This window comes from Cyprinus carpio, chromosome B13 (genome assembly GCF_018340385.1).
Source record: "Cyprinus carpio isolate SPL01 chromosome B13, ASM1834038v1, whole genome shotgun sequence".
NCBI classification, from domain to species: Eukaryota; Metazoa; Chordata; class Actinopteri; order Cypriniformes; family Cyprinidae; genus Cyprinus; species Cyprinus carpio.
The window spans coordinates 8,606,979-8,620,950 of NC_056609.1; the positions used below are offsets into that span (position 1 = coordinate 8,606,979).

Here is a 13,972-nt window from a genome sequence, read left to right on the forward strand (position 1 = left end):
AATTCTTAACTTAATGTCAATGCTTAAAATCCCAAAGAGCTGCGCATCTAAAAAGTCATTTTAAGTAAGGCTTCTTTTAGTTGAAAATACTGTCAGGTTTTTGTTGGGCTATATTATACAATATATATGTTTTTTGCATATTTGTAGCAAATTTGAATCATACAAAAACAACTTGAACTGAATCATGGCCCATTTTGAGATTTCTTGCTGTATCATATTATTTCGAAACCATTGTGATCGCAAATATTTACACACGCTACAGAATGAAGCCTGGAGGCTTTTCTAGAATAGACTCCTCCAGTTTGAACAAGAAGAGGTTATTTGCACCACATCTGTCTATCAGCACTCTGAGATCATCAGACTTCTGTTTGCTGTCACACCCGGACTCATTTCTCTTTAAAACTCTATAGTGTTTACTGCGTATGAAGTATTCACTGTCTCCATCCTGGATTTACACAACTCCCAGTCTTTGTCATCCAAAGCATGCTTTGAACTTGCAGTAAATGCAGAGTAAATGGAAGATTACCATTCTTCACTTGCTTTCTCGCTCACGATTTGAAGAAATCCCACTCCATAGAAAAATGTGTGGGCGATTACAGATCCACTACAAAGTTCTTTCAATATAATTGGTTTTTGGCCATATGATACACTATATGGACAAAAGTATTGTGATTAACTATTAAATTCATGTGTTTTAGTCAGCCACGAAGAGGAAGACCACAGAAAGTCAGAGTCAGAATAGCTGAAGAGCTCCAAACTTCCTCTGGCATTAATATCAGCACAAATACTTTGCGGCGGGAGCTAATGGAATGTGCTTCTATTGCCAAGCAGCTGTGCATAACGTCACCATTTTCACAAATTCATGTGTTTGTAGTTCACTCGGAGATTATTACAGTGTTGTTTTCAAACACTTGCACTTTGAAACCAGTTTTCGAGGCCCCCAAAACGCTATTGTTGTGTAAATGAACGTCCAAAACTCATAAAAAGTTTTCAGTTTTGTTTTTTTAGAAATAGTGTCATGTAAACAGCTCCTAAAATAAGAATAAGCACTCTGCCTTGCAAAAAAATTTAACTTGTAATTTCTCTGTGCGCCAGGCAAAATAATGCAAATCTTATCCAATCTTTACCCAATCGTAACATTCCTATAATGTTTGCAAAATGATAAAATGGAATGTTCCCTTAACGTTCATATAACCATTGAAAACATTTTTAAAACATTCAGAAATAATGTTTGCATGACTTACTGGAAACATTACCAAAAACATTCTTAGAACATACTTTTGACATATGCTCAGTGTCACAAATTCGCTTAAATTTGATTAGTGACCAGGTTTAAATAATAATAAATAAATAAAAATAGCTTTTGGACACCACTGTATATGTAAATTACCCTTGAGCAAGAAGGAGAATACTTTTCCATTCATGTCTTATTGAGCTGTACGACAAGAATCATAACGAGAAGAGATTCTCTTGCTTTTAAATGTTAAACTAATCCTTCAGCTGTCTATGTTTAAGAGATTACGCTTCATGTTGTTGTTTGGGCTGCTCTCTGTTATCAGTTTGTACTTTTCAGCTGTTGCACTGATAGCGCAGGAAAGCCAGGCTTGCATTGTTCAAAGCTCTGTGTTTCCAGGAATACAGGTCTTACACTTGGCCAGATTACATGGAAAATGCTTCCCATTCCAGCGCCACTGAATGAATATGAGCTTACACACGTATTGTGTCTCACATACCAGCCTTTATCAGGAATAGGAACACGATTAAGTGAGCATGTCAGATGGGGGGTAAACAAACTGCTCGTAAGGGTACATGTGATTTGCATATTGATAATTATTTGCAACTTCCTGGCTATAAGGAATAATTTAGTACATTTAGTGGAAATGCAGACGGGACGTGTGATGTAAGAGGCTGGGTGTGAGTGCCGGGTTTGAAGGCATGTAGGGGTTGGGCCCTGGGCGATGGTGAATTCTTGTGATGTTCGGGCAAAGCTCATACGGGCGGAGACATGAGCACATTCCTCTCCTCCCACTGCACACGCTCCCCTCGTGCCCATCACCACAGACACACGCGCTTCCTGGCCGTCCCCCAACACACACACACACACATACACACCCTACACTAACATCCACCAGAGCGCAAAACCCAATACTGGATAAGCACGGCCAAGAATGCTAAATCACTCAGTCGAGATGGTGATGATGGAGATCGGGGTGAATCATTTCCTGTAACACTTCATAAAACTTTTCATATAAAAGTATAAGTAGATTATTAAGGATGGAAAAAGAACACGCATAAACTTTCCACTCTCCCGGTCAGAGATCAGACTTTTATGAAAACATGCTACAGTTTCTCTCTAAAATAAATAACATTTTGCATTTTTAGTCATTTTAATATGTATTTCATTTATAATATTTATTTACAATATATTTAAATATTTTATTATATATATATATATATATATATATATATATATATATATATATATATATATATATATATATATATATATATATTTACACACACACACACATATATATATATATATATATATATAGGCATTCTGGCATTGTTTTCATAACACTTTTCCCTTCAGCATTTGACCTCTCAATAAAGAATGTAATTAGATTAACACAAATTTTTTATTGTATTACTGTTAAAATTCCTTTATATTAATCTGCAGTTATGTACTTTACATTTTCACCCCGTCATACAGACCAAGATGGAGTGAGTACTGTTAGTAAACCAAGTGAAAATGAAAGGGAAAGTTCACCGAAAAATTAACAATTTGCCGCCATTTACTCACCCTCATGTTTTTTCCAAACCTGTATGAGTTTCTTTCTTCTGCTGAGCATAAAAAGAAAATTTGAAGAATCTTAGTAACCAAAGAGTTTCAGGTAGCAATTGACTCCCATAGTATTTCTGGTAAGTCAATGGCTCCCTGAAACATTTTTACAACAAATTATCTTCTTTTGTGTTAAATAGACGAAAGAAACTCATACAGGTTTGGAACAACATGAAGGTGAGTATATGTTTCATTTTTGGGTGAACTATCCCTTTAAGATAACTAATTAAATAACATAGCTTGTCTTCCCCTGATTGTCTCTCACTGAAAGTTTGTCACAATAAATTAGCTTTCCTTCAGGCAAGATCAACGCGTATGTGCATCTTAGTATGCACTAGCTGTTGTTTACCACACTCAACATGCTACATAAGCTGTTGAAAAGTGACACTGATCGCACATGCCTTCTACAAGTGACAAACTCTCACAGACAAGCTAGAGCTTGTTATGTGATCTGAAGGACTTGTTTACTTAATCTGAAGAGGAATTATCATTGAGGATTGAGGATTGCTGTTATGCAATAACTTCTCATCTCTATAATGGTCAAAGAAAAAAACAACAACAGGATACCGAACAACCTAACAAACTATTAAATGTACTCTTCTCTTCACAGTTTTATATTCCTCAGTAGAAACATCTCCAACACCCTCGGCCAGTAACTGCACGTGTGAGCTCGGCCATGGAAAGTGTGCTGAAAACGGTGACTGCAGGTGAGTGGGTTCATGAGAGTGAAATATGGGCTTGTGTGGCTCTCGGGCGTCATGTTGTTGAAGTATATCTGACCTGTGCAAGCCTGTTCCCGCTCACTACTATTGCAGAAGAAAACTGTAAACAGATTAACAATACAATGAACATGGCATGTAGGGTTAACTCTTGTCTCCGTGTGGCAGGTGTGATCCGGGATGGGGTGGACCGCGGTGTGAGGACTGTGTGAGAATGCCCGGATGTGTCCATGGCACCTGCCATCAGCCCTGGCAGTGCACATGCATGGACGGGTGGGCGGGACGATTCTGTGATAAAGGTGATTAATTTTTGTAGATTAACCTGACAGCACTGATTATTCTGATAAAAGAAATCCAATATGATTTCCATGCATTTAAACATATATCCAAGAAATAAATGACAGGGGCATGAAAAAGGCTAGTCGCAACCGAGGCTCTTTGGGAATAGGCAACATTTCTGCAAAATCTGAAATATGTTTTGTCTGGGTACATTTTGCTGCACTTGTCATTTGACACGTCCACAAAATGCCATAAGTTATATCATTTTTCCTCCATTACAGAAGCAGGTTTATTAAACAGCACAGTGAAAAAAACATGCTGGGATGATATTGCGTTGCTTGTAGCACGTTTCACTGCAGTCAAAATGACAAAAGCAAATGTGAGATACAGTAAAAATGCATTTGCTTAAGCAACCATGCCATTTTAGCTTCCTTATACAAGACTACGAGCTCTTTTGTGGAGTGTCTTGATTCATTTTTCACAGAACTTGTAGCTATGTGCTGTACCAGGTGAGCTACCGAGCAAGTTTACTATGTCAGAAAATCATACTTATGGAGCTGATTATGTGATACAAACATTAAAATGTATTTGTTTACACAATGCACTGGGAAAAGTGTTTTGAGGTAATCACAAAGTGTTATTTTATTCATTGATAAATTTCCCTGTAATCATAATTTGTGTGAAAAAGGAATAAAAGTTGTTGATGTTTTACTGCCGCTAGTGTTTTATTTCACCTGGAAACTGCAGTGAAGTTTATGGAAAGGTACATTTTCCAGATATGTAGCCGAAGTCAGGTATTTACATTGAGCATGGGTTGGTTATTTTAGTATTATGTATTATTTAGTTTTAGTAATTAAGTTTTCATATTTCTGTTTAACATCATTTAATTATATTTAAATAGAAATATATAGTTAAATTGGTTCTTAAACATTTTATTTTCAGGTTTTATTGTTTTAAGTTTTAGATTCTGAAACAAAGGTGATTAATTATTTATGACCTTAAGTAGCAAACGCTTTAATAGATATAACAGTCGACATAACAGTGCTGACTTGTTTCCGCAGATATTTACGTGTGCTCCAGAAAGCAGCCGTGTCAGAATGGGGCTACTTGTGTCTTGAATGACTCTGGGGATTATAGCTGCTTATGTCCTGAAGGCTTTCGTGGGCGGGACTGTGAACTGAAAACAGGGCCTTGCCAAAAGACCAAGTGAGTGTTTTTTCCCGACTTTTGTTTGTAATGTAAATGCATGTTTTGTGTGTTCAAAAATACTCACCTGCCTAACATCACAAAGCTGCGGAAGAACAGAGCGAGCCATTTTTAGTAGGACTTTCTGATTACAGCGTTACAATGAACTGTTTTATGTAAGATCAGTGAGTAGTGGTTTGTTCATGATTTGACCTCCAAGTAAACATTTTGTTAAGCTGTGATCCTTAATCTATTAGCACACAAGCCCAGACGCACTGGCACAGGCAGCGCAACAGCCTGGTCAATTTGCAGCCTCCAGAGTGCAATCATGTATTTCAATGGGCTCATTACTGGCCCTGTAAGAGACTGCTAATACTGGCGTGCTGCAGCTCGGCCCCCGCTGTTCTTCCCCTGAAGACCAAACAAACTGACCGAGAGGTTTCCAGGGAAACCATGCTGCAGGACTGGACCAGTTGAGGCACAGTTTTAGAGAAGACAAATTATTACTTGAAATATTACAGTATATGGTTTAGCCTTTGAACATGAAAATAATAATAATAAACATTATTTTATATAGTGCCTTTAAAAGTAGCATCTCAAAGTGCTTTACATACATATAAAAAATATGAAGTTAAAAGATACACACAACAGTACAGGCAGTAAAGAATTAACCAAACAATACAAAGCCAGTATAATAAAAAACAAAGGAATCACATAAAAGCTACTGGTCCTAGTCAGAATTTTAGCAGCTGAGTTTTGTACTAACTGTAATTTACTTAGTGTAGCTTTGGAAACTCTAGCCAGCAAATCAATACGCGAAAAAACTAGTGTTGATTAACTTTTCAGCCACAGACAAAGTCAACATGGGACGTAATTTGGCAATGTTTCTGAGATGAAAAAAAATATGTTTTGACTGTATTATGAACATGCAGATCAAATGTTAAATTGGCGTCAAATATCACCCCCGGATTTTTTAGTTTGAAACTGTAAAGCAGAGCCATCCACACTTAAGGTTATGGACTCTGCTTTGCGCAACTGGTGAGGTGAACCAATAAGCATCACTTCAGTCTTGTGACTGTTTAGACAAGAACATTTTCAGACATTAATTTTTTAATAAAAGTAAACATTGACAAAGAAAAGAAACAGGCATATTGACATCAGGTTTTAAATGTATGTAGATCTGAGTGTCATCCGCATAAAAGTGAAAGTTAAGACCAAGTGTTCTTAAAAGTTGGCCAAATGGAAAAATGTAAATACTAAAAAGTAAAGGGCCCAAAACTGATCCCTGGGGAACACCAGAGTGCACCACACCAACCTCAGACTTGCAATCACCCATCACAACTGCTTGTGATCGGAAAGGTTGGACTTATGACTTATGAAGTAATGGGGATGTGTTTTTCACATGTCAAAGGTTTTATATGCAGATACAACTAAGTAAATAAGCCATTCACAGGGCTGGTTCACCTCAAAAGTGTAAATCTTGTGACTCTTTGGAAGAACGATTTTGCTTGAGAGTTCTGTGTGTCTGACCAATGGCAATAGAACAGGAAATCATAAGGATTTTAACCATTGTGATTCCAATACTGAGTCCTTAATAGTTTCATTAAGATTTTTTTTTGTTTGTTTTGTACTTTTGAGGAAGAAATATAAATATAGAGCAAATAAATTGCATTTACATCACTCAGCAGTCTATACATTTAAAATACATTTAAGGCAAGGACATGAAATACAGTTCTTTCATATGGTGTTAACATAGGCATATCAACAATAATTTGTAGCTCAGTGAGTCTTTTTAATTTAGTAACCACTCCTATTGATTCAGTGCTTTTCATTTATTAAAATGCCTCATAATTTATATTTGTATTATGTATTTGCCAGCAGGGACTTAAGTCCAAAGATACTTCAGTTCTGATGTATATGCTTATCTGAATGCATAGCATTTAAAAGTAAACTCCTTTTGATAACATGACCAAACACAGGCGTTGGCAATATAAGCACTATAAAGTTTAATCTCTATACTAGTTTTGGTACCTTTTTAGTTGCGGATAAGTGTTAATCTAGTCACAAAAAAAAGTATTTTGGCGTCACAGCCTTCAAAAGTTTGATCATGTTCCATGTCTTCAGCCAAAGTTGCCACCAGAGGCACCAACTAATTAGTGTAATAAAAAAAAAAAAATCAAAGTGCATGGGCATGCTTATGAATAATTAGAAAAACTGGACTTGTATGCATACAGTGTGTGTATGCTATGCTGATGATGAAATTTGTGTCATACTCACTGCATGCACAGTTCCTAGTGTACGCATTCCTAGTGTACGCATAAAAACCTAAGTATACTTTGGCCTTTATGTTGCATTCAAGATATACAATCAATCAATTCATGAATTGCCTGAGAAACAAACAGCAATGACTTGTACATATGTGTACAATAATTTTAAACACTTCCAAAACTGTAGCAACAGAGATGGAAATACAATTTGTAAATGCATGAACTGTTTCCATCTTTGTTGCCAGTTTTGGAAGTGTCTTTTTCTGTTCTAAATAAGGGGGTGTCCCAATACTTTTGTCCATATAGTGTATGTACAAGTCATTGGTGTTTGGTGATGGATATTTGGCTCAAGGTCTTAATTTAAAGTCACACCAGAAGTGTTCAGCTGGGATTGGGACTTGGCTTTCTGCAGACCAGTCAAGTTCTTCCACACTGACTGAATCAGTCATTTCTTTCTGAACCTTGCCTTATACACAGAGGCACTGTCATGTTAGAATAGAAAAGGGTCCTGTCCAAACTGTTGCTATGTGATGTATTATATGCTTAAACATTAAGATTTGTACTCATGGAAATTACTAAAGTAGCCAAACTAGAAGGGGGTGTCCCAATCCTTTTGGCAATACATTGTTTTTTTCAATTCTTATGTCTATTGCTGCAGGTCCCCCTGCAAGAATGGCGGTCTCTGTGAGGATCTGGGTGGTTACGCTCCAGAACTGTCTTGTCGATGCTTGGCTGGCTACACGGGGCCCCGCTGCGAGACCAACATGGATGACTGCCTGATGCGCCCCTGTGCCAACGGGGCCACCTGTTTGGATGGCGTGAACCGTTTTTCCTGCCTGTGCCCTGCGGGTTTCACCGGCCGTTTCTGCACCATCAACCTGGACGACTGCGCCAGCCAGCCCTGCCTCAATGGAGGACGCTGTATAGACCGAGTCTCCACCTTCCAGTGCTTCTGCTCTCCAGGGTTCACTGGAAGAACTTGCGAGATTCCCATGTGGGAGTCAAGACCTCAAGTGGTGTCTCCATTCAGGGGCGAAGGAGACAGAGTTACGCTGAGCAAACCTGCCCCAGTCAATCGCTCCCACTGGACCACTCCTAGTGGGGATGAAAGACGCTCTTTCAAAATCTCAGTGGTGACTCAGCATGGGGCAGAAGGGCTGTCAGAGCTGCAGCTCATCATCCTGCTGGTGTTGGGGGGCATGACTTTGGCCGTGGTGGCTCTAACAGCTGGCCTGGTCCTGCGCGGACATTGCCAGGACCGATCGGCTCGCTGTCAGTGCAGACCGGCCCCCGCTTACCATCGCCCATTCCACCGATGCCGGACAAACTCTGTGCCCTCGCAACAGGAATGCAAGATCAGCTTCCTCCAGTCTCCGGCTCCAGCTGAGCTTGAGAAGAAGAGGCTGAACACCGACATCATTTAGCCACAGAAATCATGCAGCTGCTCTTGTTGAAGTAAAAGACCACTTCTGACCTCTCAAAGATAAAGACGGTACTCATGAATCTGAGAGTTGGTTGCTGAAAGCAGGTGGTCATTATCCAGAGCAATTACACAGAAATAAAGAATCAATCAGTTTTTTTATTATTATTATTAAATATGCCACAAGTGAGGCATGTACTGCTGAGGGAACATTAGGTCAGTTAGAGTCAACATAAATTCAATAATGCTCGTACCTGGTCTTGGAAAAATTTTCTAAAGAGATGCTTGTCTGTGTAATATTTAATCAAAAATGTACTTTACTCTGCCTCTGAAAAACATTTTGCTCTCGCCAAGCATTATTTTTGCTGGAAACCCTGAACCTTGGAGCGTCTTAATGCCTTCCTGAATCTATTTGCTCCCCCAATTTTTATTTATTTATTTTTTTATATGAAATGAAAACTTTTTTTTCTTTTTCCTGGTATTTTATTTGGGTCTTTAATCTTTTTTCCTCAAAGGCAACATAACAGAAAAATGCTTTCTAGCTAACAGTAATCATGTAACTTTGGTCACCAGGTGCTAAAATTTTTTACACTGAAAAAAAGAAAAAAGTTAACATTACAGTAATGATACAGTAATACACCAATGATTTTCATAGTCCAATCAGAATTTTCAAATCTTGCCGATATTCGACTGATAGTTGAATCATGTTTTGGGGGCGGGGAAAAATAAACTACCAAGAGTCAAGTCAGACATTCGACATATGTCATAATTAAAGGGTTACTCCATCCCAGAATGAAAATTTTGGTCATTAATCACTTACCCCCATGTCGTTCCAAACCCGTAAAAGCTTTGTTCATCTTTGGAACACAATTTAAGATATTTTGGATGAAAACAGGGAGGCTTGAGACTGTCCCATAGACTGCCAAATAAATAACCAGTGTCAAGGTCCAGGAAAGTATGAAAAGCATCATCAGAATAGTCCATCTGCCATCAGTGGTTCAACCGTAACGTTATGAAGCATCAAGAATACTTTTTGTACACAAAGAAAACAAAAATAACGACTTTATTCAACAATTCCTCTCCTCTGTGTCTCTCCAAATCAGCGTAGTGCCATTTTGGCAATTCTGAGCAGTATGCAAGCGGCTTACGGTCTTCTGTATCAGCAGCGCTGTGCTGAAGAAACAAAGTCACCTACATCTTGGTTGCTCTGGGGGTAAGCAGATAAACATTTTTGGGTGAACTATCCCTTTAATGTTCATTTCAACATAAGTAATTAAATTCAAAAGTATCTGTTAATATTATTTAATAGGCCCAAGTTAACCTGAACTATACTGTACTAACAACAACTAAGATTAATAAATAATAATGTAAAAAATGTATTTCTCATTGATAGTAACTTTTAGTAAATGCATTAACTATTGTTAACTAATGGGGTCTTAGTGTAAGAATAAAAATAAATAAATTAACAGAATTATTTTAGAGGAAACAGACTTTCTTAGGGCTCCAAGGCTTTCTTAATTCTCATTTAGAGAGCACTTTTCAATATCCAGTCAGTAAAAGAATTGATCAAATTTAATCACACCTTACCCTTTTTCTCATTTTAATATACTGTATCACCTGGGAATACAGTATGTCACATTATGAAGGTAAGGTGGGTTGCAGACACTGTTTCATATTGACTTCAGGATACACAGCCGGAGAGCAACTGTATTTGTTAATATGACGTCTGTACTCAGAGTAAACAGTAGCACTCATGGACTGCATGTAAAATAAAGGGAAGCACTGAACCGCTCAAATATATCAAAACTTCCATTGTGTGTTACATAAGTACTGTATGTATATAATCAAGCCATATTACTAAAAGCGCTTTTAATTTCAGGTTTGTGTAGCCATTTTCGCCAAGTGTTCAAACTGTAAAATATTTCAATGTGAGTGAGTATAATATTATGCCAAGTAAGTTTTATTCTTTGAGTATTTGCTTTATAAACGTTTTTTTTTTTTTTTAAATGACAATGCAATATTCCCTTTAACATTATAGTGATGCTCTTTTAAGCAGTATAGTAACATGAATTTCATGCGATGATGTTTGTGATAGATCATGATACACTAACAACAGTATTCTTAAGTGTAAATATAATTTATTTATGTAATTTATTGGTGAAATGTATTTGTTTTTTATTGTAATGTGTTTTTTTATACAGATCTGTGTGTATTAAAGTTTTTAACTGTGTAATAGCTGAAATCCATGTCTAAAACAATGTCTTTGTATCACAGCTGCCATGATTAAATTAACACACTACATCCCTTTTAGCCCTGAGTTTGACTATCGCGTGATGCATAACAAACAGTGCCATAATGCATTAGTGACACATTTTTGAGCCGGAAAATCAAAACAAAAAAAAACTTTTGCTTTGTCTCGTAACATTCTGAAACTGTGAATGCTTTAATAAGAAGACATCAAGTGACCCCTGGTGGACGATTCAAAACAATGACAGTATGTGGATCTCAACCCTTTCTCTGGATACTCACCACAGTGTGATCTTTATGCACCATCATTTATTTACAGTATATTACCCAGTGTAACACCAGTGTTTAGCTGAAAAAGATTTATTCACATGCAGGTAACAATACACCGCTTAATTTACAATTTCACTGAAAATGTAATATAAAATGCCCACCAAAGGAAGAAAGTCCTACTGACTTTCTAAAATGAGAGGAGAAGCATACAGAAGTTGCGCTTATCTGTTATGATTTGCTGAAATATGCTCATCAATTCTTGCCGATAGTATTAAAATATTTCTCCAGGATACTCTCGACTTCATCCTCTGTGTAGTCCCGGACTTGGAAGAGCGAGTTTGTGGATGCTCCTCTGATCATGGCAGACAGCACTGGAGGGTGGGAGAAGAAAAATATCTATGTGGATATCTATCTGAACATCAGCGTGAATCCCATAAAGACCTGTCATGTGGGAGAAAGTCTTAATACCTTTTCCAGAGGAAGGTCTGAAGAGACAGAACACTCTTTTGTTGAGTGCCACAGCTCGGCCGAGCTCATAACCGACTCCTAAAGACGGCTGTGTCACCTCAGCTACTATCACTGAGACAGAGACGGAAAACTGTGATACAACAGAACCAAGACCGTCAAGAGCGACAGAGAAGTGGTTAATGATGAAAGGTTTAAAGGAAAAGACCTTTATATTAGATATTATAATTGTAAATACATCCTTCTTCAATTTGTGGTACGTTTCTTTTTTTATTTTTATAATGTAAATGTAAGAATAACTTAATATTTGTATGTGTCATATATGTATTATACTTGATTTTCCATAGATAATAGTTTAGAAAAATCATAAAATTTGAGTGTCAAAAATAATCCATCAGGCTTTTGAGAAAGGCTTTTGAGAATCATCTTGTTAAGACACATTACCCGGAGATATAGAGAGACAACTCATATTTATATGCATTTTATTTAAGTACCTTGTTATATTGTTATAAAGACCTCATTGATTCTCATTGAAACAGAATATGAATTTCATATTACCTTTTGGCCATATAAATATCAGCAATATCAGCTCAGTTTGGGCCTCTAAATTAAAATATGATTTACTAATTTAAATTTTTAAATGTAACAGTTTAGTGTACTTATGGACAATATATATATATATATATATATATATATATATATATATATATATATATATATCTATATATATATATATATATATATTTATATATATATAAGAAAAAGTATTTTATGCATAAGTGTTTTGGATATTTGATACATAGGGATTTTATGGCCCATATAGTACAGAACGAAATAAATAAATTTGGACTATTTCATGACAGGCTTTACAGGGTAAATTATCATCATTAATGCACTTTGCCTCTTTATATTATATTTAATATTTATCTCACAGTGGTAATTTTAATACGCTACAGTGTCCCGGTGAAGTACTTAGACCAGTTTTCTCAAACTCAGTTCCCGGGGGGCCACATCTCTGCAGAGTTTAGCTCCAAATCCCAGCTGCTTGGAAGTTTCTAGACATCCTGAAGACCTCGATGAGCCGGATCAGGTGTGTTTGATTACGGTTTGAGCTAAACTGTGGCCCTCCAGGAGCTGAGTTTGAGAAAACTGACACAGAAAGTCACAATTAAAAATTAATATTTCTGCAATGGATAACAAAATATCAAAGTTCTCATGGGGCTTGGGAGACTTTAGTGGAAGTATGAAGTCAGTTCTGCTCAAGTTCATGCAGGTGTCTGGCGGAGTAAGCACAGGTGTAGAGAACCACATTCATTTCACTTGAAACTTCTGTAAACGTTTTGCGAAATGTATAAATGCCACTTGATTGAAAACTGTTGACTATATTTTTTAGAGAGTTTAAATACGATGAAGAATGTCAAAATGATGAACACGTCACATGATCTCTCACCATCAGCCATCATCAGCCACTCGACATCTCGATCGTGAATGGCTTTATCTCCATCCAGAGCCGCATCTTCACCTGGAACAAGAAAACAGTGCTCAGAGCTGACCTGCAATCATCTTTATTAAAAAAACCCCGGATGGTTCCGGTCCTCGATTCTGATTGGCTGAGCCGCGTTCGAAGCTGCTGTAACGTTTGTTTACTTCTGTGTGTTGCTCGGGAACTACATTGTTTGGCGGAAGAATAATGTTTTTATTAACATCATTACACTTTATTTGCTCTGTTTTATTTTGTGTAACCGTACTACGTATATGGAATAACCGTTTTATAAAAGCAGTAATTGCTTTAATAAGGACTGTGTGATTGTTTGCAGTTGTTCACACACCGAACAGTGCTAGATGGATACATATTTAATAGAAATATAAGCTCTATAAGAGTTTGCGCAGCTTCGAGAGAAAGAGAGTACTTTAGAAATGAATCACCCTTTTCAGACAGACTGCCGGAGCTCACGTGCTCCGTCAGAACCGTGCCATACTGCTGTAACTTCTTCACTATCCTCTGGTAAATATTCACGTCTTGTCTCCCTCCGCGGATGCTTCCACAGAAATATATGTTCATATTTAGCAAATGTGTTCGTCCTCTGATAATAATGCAGAGTGGTTTTCACCGGGAAGAGCAAGACAGTCTGCACGTCATGTCCCGCTCAAACACACGTGGAGAAGCGCCACCGTGTGTGTGGCGACGTGCACAACACTTCATAAAAATGTTTTTTTTTTTTTTTTTTTTTTTTTTTTAGAATTTACTCAAAATTCCTTAATTATTCCCCCTTGTAGA

The 13,972-nt window shown here is 37.2% G+C and overlaps 2 protein-coding genes across 5 annotated transcripts in view; one reads left to right on the forward strand and one right to left on the reverse strand.

Annotated features, from left to right (window-relative positions):
• The window catches only part of dlk2 (delta-like 2 homolog (Drosophila)), a 28,368-nt gene extending 18,794 nt beyond the window's left edge, over window positions 1–9,574 (forward strand). For all 3 annotated transcript variants that reach the window (XM_042736366.1, XM_019114029.2, XM_042736365.1), the window contains exons 3-6: window positions 3,453–3,549; window positions 3,730–3,860; window positions 4,902–5,046; window positions 7,951–9,574. In XM_042736366.1, coding sequence (XP_042592300.1) covers window positions 3,453–3,549; window positions 3,730–3,860; window positions 4,902–5,046; window positions 7,951–8,716 — 1,139 coding nt within the window. In that variant the 3' untranslated portion in view covers window positions 8,717–9,574. The remainder of the gene's footprint in view (window positions 1–3,452; window positions 3,550–3,729; window positions 3,861–4,901; window positions 5,047–7,950) is intronic.
• Window positions 9,575–11,303: 1,729 nt separating this feature from the next.
• dnph1 (2'-deoxynucleoside 5'-phosphate N-hydrolase 1) lies at window positions 11,304–13,881 on the reverse strand. 2 transcript variants are annotated; one of them, XM_019114028.2, is made up of 4 exons: window positions 13,621–13,870; window positions 13,145–13,216; window positions 11,698–11,808; window positions 11,304–11,600 (listed from the first exon to the last, which is right to left on the reverse strand). In XM_019114028.2, the coding sequence occupies exons 1-4, from the start codon at window positions 13,754–13,756 to the stop codon at window positions 11,482–11,484; spliced, it is 438 nt and encodes a 145-aa protein (XP_018969573.1). In that variant the 5' UTR covers window positions 13,757–13,870; the 3' UTR covers window positions 11,304–11,481. The 2 variants fall into 2 exon arrangements, with proteins under 2 accessions (XP_018969573.1, XP_042592301.1); XM_042736367.1 differs by lacking the exons at window positions 11,304–11,600; window positions 11,698–11,808 and adding an exon at window positions 12,505–12,971 and having other exon boundaries at window positions 13,621–13,881.
• Between the last annotated feature and the right edge of the window lie 91 nt (window positions 13,882–13,972).

Coding starts and splice junctions, on each gene's coding strand:
- dnph1 (XM_019114028.2), bottom strand. CDS start 13,756: ATGAACATATATTTCTGTGGAAGCATCCGCGGAGGGAGACAAGACGTG. Junction 13,217..13,620: donor CGGCAGTCTGTCTGAAAAGG/GTGATTCATTTC, acceptor TTCTTGTTCCAG/GTGAAGATGCGGCTCTGGAT. Junction 11,601..11,697: donor CAGACCTTCCTCTGGAAAAG/GTATTAAGACTT, acceptor CCCACCCTCCAG/TGCTGTCTGCCATGATCAGA.